Here is an 11,545-nt window from a genome sequence, read left to right as displayed (position 1 = left end):
ACATTTTATTGTTCCCAACAGCTCAACTTCAGAACTAATAAAAAAGTTCTTAATGCACCATATTACTGTAAATATCTTTGAAGTGTAGATGCAAGGTTCTTATATTTTCATGTGAAAGGTGTTTGGTGAAATATTCAATAATCTGTTCAGAATTTGCTTCAAGAACAACAGAATGGTCATTTTGTTCAGAGTTAAAGTTAGAGAGCATTTATTTTTCTTCTTGCAGACTATGCTTTGCCTTTAACTTTTCCCTGGGTCTTGTGATTATCGCCACGCACTCAGGACTTGGATATGATATGACTTCCTGTTGCAGTCCCGCAACAGGAAGTGAAACCAAATGAAATGCAGACACTTATTTAGCATAAGCAGTATGCGGCTGTTTTCTAAACCACAGGACTTTCAGGTTTGCTGAACTGGTTGTGTCCAAAGTGTAGAGTAGGTTTTGTTTTGTGCTCCTAGTTACTGAACAGCCAGGAGAGCGGAAAACTTTAATCCCCTTCTGCCTTCAGGCCTTTCTGAGAAAGAGAATAACTGGAATCGGTTGACTCACTTGTGTCAAAGACTGTGCGGCACTGTCTTGTTTGGGCGAGTCTTACTGTCTTTGGGTTTCACAGAGAATGAAACGTAAAGCTCAGTTTAGTTTTTTCAAAGTGAGAGTATTGCAGTTGTGTTGTCTGGATTCTGGATTATAATCTGTAAGAAATGGAGCATTCTTTATGGAAAACATGTTCTTCAAAGCACAATACGACATGTCGGACTCTGTTTGCCACTGTAAACAATTTAAATATCACAGGTCCAGTTTAACCTGAATTCAAAGTTGTTCTGCATCTCGGGAAAATTTGCTTTCTGGTTTATTTGTAAGAACAAAACCTCTAATCTGTGAAATATCAATTTTTGACATGGCAGATATGATTGATATACATAATTTGGACATTAATGAGTGTGGAACCAGTTTCAGTTTTATACAGAAAGATTGTCAGTCGTCCAAACAACATGTTCTTTATTTTGTCAACATGTACCATCAATTGGAACTAAGATAGATCAGATTGGATGAAGTCAAAGTACACTGAAGATGCAACTGTTTATGCACAGAACAGGAATATAACACTTTATCATCAGGAAAGAGATGTAAACAAACAAAAAGATGAGGTGGATTAGCAATGGTTACCAATAACTGATGGTGCCACCCAGGACGCGTTGCCTCCGCAGCCCAGATATTGAGCCTTAACACACCTGCTGGCTGAAATTACAGGCAGATAAAGACAGGAAAATGCAATGGTGACACTTTTTTTTGCATCATACGTCATGTGATCAACACCCAGATGCTACTATCTGACAGAAAAGACAAAGAAGATGACAGAAAATGGTACTTTTAATAACGTGTGAATAAACGTATTCACATATGATTTTAATTGCATTTCTTATTTAATGGAAACACTGTAACGGTGTAAAGCAAACAGAACGTAAACGTAATGTTGCACCATTTTCAACAATAGAAAAATTCAACTGATGAGAGGAAATTCAACCTAAAGTAACAAGTTGTGAGGCAGTTTCAGGCAAAATAATGTAGAAGTAAAGATATTTTTAATATATTTGGAGCAACTGTGGCTCAGTGAGGAGGATAGTAGTCTTGTGATTGGAAGGTGACATTTGTGTTTTATCCAGTTTTCACTTCATGCTGTTGTAGTTTATTTTTAAGCAGAATGAGTCGAAGCCAGCCGGTTATTACCAAAGAGTTAATGCCAGTGAGAAGTTGAATAGATTTAATATCCGATCAGATATGTTTTCAATTGATATTGTCTATCTGTATACATTGTTTTATGATTTATTGCTAACTTGGGTTATTACTTTCAAACCATCAAATTGCCTTCAATCATTCTTTTTTTATTTGTCCCTTAGTATCAGATAGGCTTCAACATAAATATTAATTAACTCAAAATTTTTCTCAGGTAAAATTAGCACTTCTGTTTTTATTTTACTCAAGTGTTACTGAAGAAAGGAAATGTTTTTGAAGAAAATACTGTTCTCATGAGGAGCTTTGTTCAGTGAAATCTGATTTATACTGTAATAGTTTGACTTGAAAATTATACTGACCATCATTTGCATTGACAAGAAAATATCACTTGCATAATAATTTGATACACGGTGCAACGACTGTTGGATCACAGCACCTTAATTCTTAGAAATGATGTCCGACTGACAAAACTAGAAAGTTAAGTGCAAATTCTGGTGTTTTAAAAGCTAAAATGTGAAAAATCTTACAAACTGACTAAATGACAGTGCACTTTTATACCTTAAACTTATGTTTTCCTCTAAGAGAGTGTGAGACAGTGGAATGTTTTTTAGTGTTTTGTGGACAGAGGGATGAATGCGTAACTGGTTTCTGTAAATGTGAGTCATAAAACCTATGGAAAGATACATAAAGCCACAGAAATCATAACATTCAGTCATTTTCCTGCCTCCTCCTCCTAATTGGTGCAGAGGGAACCGTCGTGCCATACCTGCAACAGGTGCAGACAGCGCCAGGCCCGCCCTCATTCCTGTAAGGCAGAGAGCCGGGGGGAGGGGAGATAAAAGACACTCTGACCTGCCTGAACAACTTACAAAACCTGCTTTTGGGGCCTAGTTTCTACGGAGACAAAGGGCGGGCAGAAGGGTACAAACTGGGTGAGGCATCGGTAAACAACTACAACACGTCGTTCAGTTTGTTTACGTTGTTTTGTTGGGAAGTTTTCAGAATTCAGCTTCTATGGAAAGTTTTGCTCTCGCCACCTGAGTTGTTTCACGACTCTAGAAGCTTGAATTTTCCATTTCTGTCCTATATAAAGACAGAAATGTCTTTATATAAGACATAAGCATGTTGACTTAAGCAACCAGATCAACTGCTTCAACATGCAAAGAAGGCAGTTCTGTTGATAAGACAAGAAATTCCCAGTAAATGAACCTACGGTGTGTGCAAGTATATTTTAGTGAATTAATTAAATGACAAGACTACCTTAGAAAAAGTTACATAATACAGCAGCTTTCAAAGTCGAGTGACATTGGATGGAAAACAAAGCTGCCAGAGGCGCCACACCCAGGTGACTCTCACCTGAGAAAAAAAAAACCTTCCATTGAAACTGCAACTAAACGCGTCAGGCAAATCATTTCAGATCAAAGTGTTACACAACAAATTCTCACTTAAAATGAATTTTATATTGCCAAAAAACACTTCAACTCCAGAATACATTTCAAAAATGGTTTTATTAAAAAGTCAAACATCATAAGAAACTGTACAATCTAAGAAATTTCCATCTTTTGATCAGATTCTAACATTAAAATGTATTATATCAACCAGAAAAAAAAAAAAAAAACAAAGTCATGATCAGATAAATGTTGTGCCAAGAGTTTCCACATGTTATAAATAAACAGGCAACCATAAGAGAAAGAGAGAAAAAAAAAGGTTTCTGGAAACAAATCTCAGTTTCTCAAATAAAGACCAACAAAATGTCGCTCTCCCTCCGGATGACTCTCCATAGACTTCCTGCTGCTCTAGTTGTTGGACTCCCCGTTCTTGATTTTTAGGAAAAGAGAAAAGAAAGTCTGGTTAAACAAAATCCATGGCAGAGCAACTGGTTTTACAGTGACAGAGTGCAGGAAGCTGCTTTTACCCGAGTCTTGCTGTAGCGCTGCTGCCGTTTCCGATTAATGAAGAACTACACCGGGAAAGAAAGATTGATTAGAGATCCATAAAGGTTCTTGCAGGAGATTTAGGCTTTTCAACTTTAACTGCACTCACCAGGGCCAGAAGGCCAAAGACCACAACCAGCACCACGACCACGATGACGGCAATGATGCCACCTGTCAGGTGCTGCATGGTGATAGTTGGACGCTCCTCATCCACGTAGTAGACCACAATCTTATTCAGGTCCAGCTTCTGGCTGCCCCCGTTGAGCTGGACTGCCGTCTGGTTCGAGAACAGAGGGGAGACCTTCAGCTGCAAGAGAAGAGAAAGTCAGTGAGGATCCCTCCAGAACAACTCAACTGTATCAGAGACTTTTAGAAACTTACATCTTTCTCCATGTAGTAGGCCATGTTGCCAAGGTTAACGGTACGGTCTCCTTTCTCCTTCTCTATGTCTATCACAATGTAGCGACCATCTGGGTCATACTGAAATTAAGACGCAAAGGTTTCATTAGGAGGATCTGTTTTCATGACATCCAGTTGCATCTAGTTGTAAGATGTGGCAAAGCAAACTGCTCCAGTCATTGGCTAGAAGTTCTCACCTGGACTTCTTTAACCAGCTTGGGGTCGACCTGGTAACGGGTTTGGAGGAGGTTTCTTACAGAACTGTAGGACGGAAAGGTTTTCATTAGGAATTTAGTCAAACAAAGTCAGAATAAAAGTGGAGTTGTTACATAAACTTACTTTTGCAGAGCCTCTACATTCACCTTACTGTCAGACTTAACTTCTTTGTGAGTCAGCTCAAGACGAACCATGCTGGAAAAAAAAAAAAGTTAAATACGTCACCTCCCAACATTCACCTGGAGCCAGAACAGCAGTTTCACTCACAATGTCTCCACCAGCTTGGAGCAGTTCATGTTCTTATCGCCCTTGTCGGTTCTGCGAACACCAGCGCTGTTGACGCACCAGCACTCCTCTGTCTTGTTGCACTGCTTGGCCTTGAAGTTACCATTACTGTCACACTCTGGGTCGTAGATACCGTCGTTGTCGATAATGGCGTGTTCATTTGGCTTTCCACCGATGTTTAGACGGACGTCTTGGCCAATTCTTCTTCTGAACATCTCAGCCTTCATCAAAAAGCACTTTGGGATCACTAAAGGTGGACGATAAAAAAACAAAAACATGAGAACACAACCAAACATATGCAGCACACATGTGTCACAACATATATAGTTTACTCACATTTTTCACAGTCGATGCTTTCTCTGTAACCGTCATCCAGGGTGATTTTACATGCACAATTGGGTGAGCTACCCTCACAGTTGACCCATTTCATTGTTGTACATGTACCTGAGCAACAAAATAAGACAAATTTGTGTTTAATCAGAGGTGAACACCACAACCTGCACTTATTGCGCCCCAGCTATTTGGAAAATAGTCAGTCGGAAGGATCAACAGGTATTCCGGCAGGTTTGTTTAACACCTGGGCGTTGGTTTCCGCAAACTGACAAAGTCCCCAGAGTGAGGTGGAGCTCCCATCCCCCACCTCTACCAATCTGAACGACTTCAATAGCTTCCAAACATTAAAATAAACATAAAATGACACCAAATGTAAAGTTATACAATATTAAAGAGAGAGAGATTATGTAAGTGTTATAAAACCTAATCAGTTCACGATACTTACAGGCAGCAGTATCTGCCTGTTTTTGCAAAGCTGCAAAGACAGCCAGAGCCAGAAGGATGAAACCCTTCATAGTTTCCAAAAGAATAAATTTTCTTCTCCTTTAAAAAAAACAAGCGTTTCTCTGAGCGTCCGTCGTCCGCAGAGGTCAGACAAAGACTGATGCAGGCGCTCAACAATACTTCCTTTTTCCTTCTGACGCAGGTGTGTCTACCGGCCGAACCTGTTTGGAGAGACGCTTCAGCGGGAGCGCGCGCGCACAAAAGAGCAACGTCACCTCAGGTGTGGTGAGGAAGGAGCAAAGTTCCTGCTGATTGTAATCCGTGGAGTTTGTTGTCGCCCTCAACTGACAAAAACACTCGCGATAGAGTAGATTTATAAACGAAGCCGCGCTTTACGTCACTCTCATTTGCATAAACGGTGACGGAGAGGGGCGGAGGGAGTGGGCGAAACTGACGCTCACCTGGTTCCGGTCTGACCTTATTTGTTGCCTGTTTCGGTCTGTCTCTCTGTTGACATATTTTCTGCTTTCGGCTGGTAAACATTTCTTATTTTGTTTCTGTCTCAGTTTTGCCTTTATTAGCAACACTTTGTAAAATCTGTTTATATCAAAACAAGTAAGTTAATTTTCAAACAGCATCAGAAGATTATTCACATAATGAGCCAAAGGGCTATTCACCAGTTTTGGTGCCCCACCCATGCAAGTTTCTTTCTCACATAGAATGTAAATATAAATTATTGTTTATTTTTAAGACCTCCAGCAGAGCCGGCTCCAGGCAAAGTGAACCAAGGGGCTGTTTGGAGCCCCCTCACTTTCAGCAGCCCCCCATAAACATTTGAATTTTACCACAGAGCTAGCATTTTAACATTTGTTTATTGAAAATGTGAATACTATCAAATACATTTTATGCCATGAGTTTAGTCTTGGTTATCTGGAACAAACTTTCAGAAAAAAAGGAATTCATTTAAGTCAATTAAAAAACAAAACAAACCCCCCTGCCCCCACCTGTTTAGAGTTCCCTTTGATTCATAACAACTGGAACAATGATTAACATGAACTGGAACAATGATTAGCATATTTAATGTGTGTTTGCTTGCTGATCTTAGAAAACTTGCTGAGAAGTTTTTATGGTATGAAACACTTCTAACTTATTAAAAATATAGTCCATTACATGATTAGTGTACTGATTTAACTAGTTTTCTAAGCTAATAGCTATTGGAAATAAGTTATCTAACAAAATAAAATGTCTTCCTACATTTAGATCAGAGCTTGTGCACAAACAAGAAACTCTTTCACTTGAACTCAAACAGAAGGTGTGTCTGCAGCTCAGGCATTTTTAGTTTGTTCTTCATTCTGGAAAGCTTCTCAGAAATTTTACTAAAGTAGAGGAGTAGTGATACTTTATAAAAAATGTTACTCAAGTAAAAGTAAAAGGTACAGTGAAATGGAAATACTCCTATCAGTAAAAACCCTAACTATGAGTAACTTTTATGTAAAAACTGCCATTTAAACTCTGCTTAAATGCCAGTTGTGTAATACATGACCATCCATTCATCCATCCATCCATCCATCCATCCATCCATCCATCCATCCATCCATCCATCCATCCATCCATCCATCCATCATCATCCATCCCATCCATCCATCCATCCATCCATCCATCCATCCATCCATCCATCCATTTTCCATCCATCCATTTTCTGGCAACAGTGCTATCAACTGTGCTACTGTGCAGCCCCCAATACATGACTAATAATCAATAAAAAAAAACCAAAAAAAACATTTTCCTTATATTTCACAATTATGTACCACTTTCTAATGGTCCATCACACAAAGTCTTAATAAAAAAACATTAAAATATGTGGTTGTGACGGAATAAAATGAGAGAAATGGTCTGATGTAACTATTGAAGCTCATTATATCACAATATTTGTGCTACGGCATGTGGAGCTAAACCAGTAAAACTGAACGTCAAGTGGATAAAACAGTTATGTTTTTTATTCATTTTTGTTTTAGAGGAAAGACTGCAACATTATGTTTATTTCCTCAACTATTATTCAGTTTTCTTATGTGATTTAACCTTATTTTCGACACAATGCGATAAACAGCTTGAATCTTTTATTGGTTGAACTAAAACCAGCGTCCTGTTTGTGTATCTGCTATTGTTTCGTTCGCTGACAGGATAACATCATCAGGCGTTTATTATAGAAGAAACTGGAGGCTGAAAACAAAAAAAACTCAGTTGTTGTGAGTCACTGACAGCAGAGATGATTGAGTCACAGCCTCGGGTCTCGATCCAGGTGAAAGAGCGTTCTCAGGAGTTCTGAGCTGACTCATTAGTTTTTGTTATAAATTCAGTGGAGGGAAAGTATTTGATTAGAAGTAACGCTTTGAGCGTCGCTGGTATGAAGCAACCGAAGCACAAATTTAAATAAAAAGCAGAACAGAATATAGGAGGAGCAAAGTCTGGTTGTCATTTCCTGGAGTCGCCCAAACCTCTACACTGTAAAACATTTGAGCTGCGTTTTTCTTCTACTGTTTAAGTCAAATAAATTCAGAGAGTTTTAGATTTCGAACTTAACTGTGAGTTTGTGAAAGATGAACTTACAATAGCAAGTTGTGTTAACTTCTTATTAATTTTGTCAAACCTCCAAGAGTTTTTAGGTTAGCATTTGGAAAACTTCAAAGAAGAAAAAGACAGGAGTGGAAAGTATTTCCCAGAATGCTTAGCAACGCGTTTCTGAACGCTGAGACGGAAGCGCGTTACAATGATCTGACTCTTGTGTTTTATTTCACTGATAATGTCCTGTTGTGATTTGCTTCCCTCTCCTCCCCAACGGCTGCTGTTGTTTTGTACTTCCTATATTCTAATTTATCTGGTAAATGTATTGTTTTTGTTTGGAGGAAGTGACTTGCTGTATTTAATATTTAGTGTTAATTATTCTCTCGTCTCTTTGAGGTCACCTGGTCAAGTTAATCAGTGCTGACCAGGACCTGGTGTTTTCAATCAGCCTCACTGGGAAAATCCATCGTTTGAGAGGGAAGGAAGATGTTTTTGGCTTTTGTTTGACCCCAGATTGCTTTTGTCTTAGTGTTGAAGTTGTTAGTTAATTGTAATTGTGTAAATATTTTTCTAGGAATATAGTTTAGTACAAATGTTGTCTCCAGGTTTAGATCAGAGGAAGAGTCTCCTTGCTATTGTTTGAATGCATGTCATGCTGTAAACTGAGATAAAATGTTTGAGGAACTGCATAAAAAAATAATTCAGTACCTTTACCTTACTTTCCAGCAGAATCTAGATGCTTGTTTTAAGTAAATCATTTCTTAATATTTATGAAAAGTACTGCTTCTTTTGGCAGATAAATTAATTCATAACAGAAAAAAATGTCTTATGAGTTAATTTATTTGACAATAGAACAAAAACTTCATCAATATTCATCGAGAAATTATTTACTTAAAATAAGCTCCAATATCAGACTAAAAAGTTAGTTTTAAGAAAGTTTTGTCTGTTTCAAGTTTACTAAGATATTTGCACTAGACACTATAGACCAAAAGTTCTTGGTAAGATTTTGTTTTTTTGCAAAGTAACCAGTAAGAAAAATATTTTAAAAACACACAAATGAATCCAGATAACATGAGTCATAATGCTACAGATGATTCTTTGATGATTATTTGACCAACATGTTTTTATAATGTTGCCTAACAGTCAATAATTCCCAGTAAGCCTAAAACCTGTTTGGTCTGTCGTTATTTCTCCCAGAAGGCATCAATCATGATGCATATTAAACCTGATGACAGCATGAATTTTCTCACAGTCACATGTGGTTGGGAATGAACGGTTAAAATGTTCAAGAAAGCTTTTTATTTGTACTTTTACCAAATGGTCTTACTGTCTAAGCTGTGAAAAGCGTTGTTGCCACTCATTCCCACAGGTCCAGTTTGTCTGCGATGATGTGCAGCATGTCGCCGATTCGCAGAAACAAGGCTGGGAAAAGTTTTATTTATATTGCACATTTCAGCAACAAGGTGCATAACATGAAGGAAACTTTACATATTCTCAAATGTCATCATTATGAAATAAAGACAAAAATTAATAAGGTTCCAGCAGGAAGTTTGAAGTGCTTTGAATAACAGTAACAAACTGCAAACATTACATATTGTCAAATATCATCAAGTTTGGAGTCGTTACGAATCAAAAGCAACTAACCAGGTTGGGTTTAGCCTTGATTTAGAGGAACTCTGTGTTTCGGCGGCTTTTCAGTTTGTTCCAGATTCGTGGTGCATGGAAGCTGAATCCTTTGTCTCTGTGTTTGGTACTGGTTCTGGTTCAGAGCAGACCAGAACCAGAAGACCTTAGAGTTCTGGAAGATTGCTATGACACCAGCAGATCTTTGATATATTGTGGTGCTGAGCCATGCAGTGATTTGTAAACAGTATTTTAAAGTCTGTTTTCTGAGCTACAAGGATCCAGTGTGGGGACTGAAGAGTTTTAGTCAGACCTCCAGCAGCAGCGTTCTGGATCAGCTGCAGCTGGAGGATTGCTTTGTGAAGATCAGTTCAATCCTGTCAATTGACCCAAGGAAGGAGTTTTAGTCTTCTAGTAGAGGCCATCATATTTTTAAAAAAATGCATCGTTGTATTTCAGAGATTATGACGTTGTTTTGGAGGAAAATGGAAATAAATGGGAGACAAATGAAAAGAAAAATTAAGTGACGGGAAAAAGAAAAAAGTAGGAATAAATGGAAAGAGAAAGAAAGAAGCTGCTATGGAAAAAGGAAATGAAACAAAATCAAGAACAATTTTGAAAAAGAAGGAAAAAATTTTAAAAGAGAGGTAATAAAAATAACTTTCTATGTCTTTCAACCAGATGGCATGTAGGTGGATCTTTTTCTACACTCTCAACATCCTGTTCACAAAACCAACTCCAGTTAATCTCCAGCGTTATTTGATCCCATTTCAGTTCTGCAGAAACTATTCCTCTGTCTAAGGTCAGATGGTGCGCAGGTCCAGACAAGTGAAAAACATTTCCTGACTGTGTGAGATTGACCCACATCTGCTCGACTCAAATGGATTGCTCTCTTTCCTTTCCTGAAAATGATCAGAGATAATTAGCCTTTGAGTCACTCCCTCCTTAATTCCCAGGGAATCATAAAGCATTGAATGCTAACAAAAGAGTTTGAAAAAGTTTCCAATGTGACATAATGTGACTGCAATGAATACATTTTTTAATTTGAAGCCTTTTGCTCTTCTTTATCAGGGAAGTGAGTCAGTCCCCCAGCAATGTTCCCAGTTTATGATCCAGATGTTGCACAAAGTCTGTGTGTTACATTCTTTTGGTGGGAGTAGACTTTAAAAAGAATAAAAAAAATAACAAGCTGACACATGCTCCAGCTTCTTCTGCATCAGTATTTCAAGTTTTGTCCAGGCATTGCTTGCTGAAAACACAATTCAATCAAATGCTAAAAATCCGTTATTGTCCTTTAATACCAGCTCCTTGCAGGGAAGGAATGCAACTTCCTCATAGCTTCACAAAAATGTTAAAAGAACACATTGTGGTTGATGGTTGTTTGCATGCATCGCTTCAACTGTAACTTCAATATTTCTTTGGTGAGTCAGCGCCTGTTTAAAATGTTGTTCCTCCATTACTGCAAAGTATGTGACAGTCATTTCACAAGAGACTGAAAATCCATTTCTGATGATTTTACAACCCAATTTACCCAATCTTGTGTTTGCAGCTATAGAATTATAAAGCCTTTTAAATCCTCAACCGAGATTTTAAACTATGAGATCAAGCTTGCATGGATATGTCACATTATCCCATGAAAATACAAAAACATTCCTGGACGACCAGTCAGGTCTGCACACTCCTCAGAGCCCCTGCCTTCAGGTCAGGTGGCCCAGCTCTCCACACAGTTGCTCGAGCCGACCCAAAAGGAGCCAAGGCGGATCACAGGGTGCGCATAAAGTCCCATCTGTCCAGCAACAACACACGGGAGGCACACAAGACATCCCAAACTTTAGAGCACATGTGTCAAACTCCAGTCCTCCAGGTGTCCTACAGTTTTTACATGTGCTACAGTTTTTACAAAACGCTGGGATGAAATGGCTTAATTACCTCCTCCTTGTGGAGATCAGTTCTCCTGCATCTCGCTAATGACACAATTATTATGTTCAGGTGTGGTGCAGCAGAGTTGCACAAA

At 38.5% G+C, this 11,545-nt stretch overlaps 1 protein-coding gene across 1 annotated transcript; it reads right to left on the bottom strand.

Annotated features, from left to right (window-relative positions):
- Nucleotides 1-3,224: 3,224 nt before the first annotated feature.
- epcam (epithelial cell adhesion molecule) lies at nucleotides 3,225-5,702 on the bottom strand. The gene is made up of 9 exons (XM_055029113.1): nucleotides 5,348-5,702; nucleotides 4,906-5,013; nucleotides 4,552-4,816; nucleotides 4,408-4,479; nucleotides 4,266-4,329; nucleotides 4,051-4,149; nucleotides 3,779-3,976; nucleotides 3,651-3,695; nucleotides 3,225-3,552 (listed from the first exon to the last, which is right to left on the bottom strand). Exons 1-9 carry the CDS (start codon nucleotides 5,415-5,417, stop codon nucleotides 3,532-3,534), a joined length of 942 nt encoding a protein of 313 aa, XP_054885088.1. The 5' UTR covers nucleotides 5,418-5,702; the 3' UTR covers nucleotides 3,225-3,531.
- Between the last annotated feature and the right edge of the window lie 5,843 nt (nucleotides 5,703-11,545).

This window comes from Poeciliopsis prolifica, unplaced genomic scaffold, assembly GCF_027474105.1.
Source record: "Poeciliopsis prolifica strain line A6 unplaced genomic scaffold, Auburn_PproV2 SCAFFOLD005, whole genome shotgun sequence".
NCBI classification, from domain to species: Eukaryota; Metazoa; Chordata; class Actinopteri; order Cyprinodontiformes; family Poeciliidae; genus Poeciliopsis; species Poeciliopsis prolifica.
The sequence above is the reverse complement of the archived record's forward strand: the minus strand, read 5'-3'. Positions and strand labels throughout refer to the sequence as shown.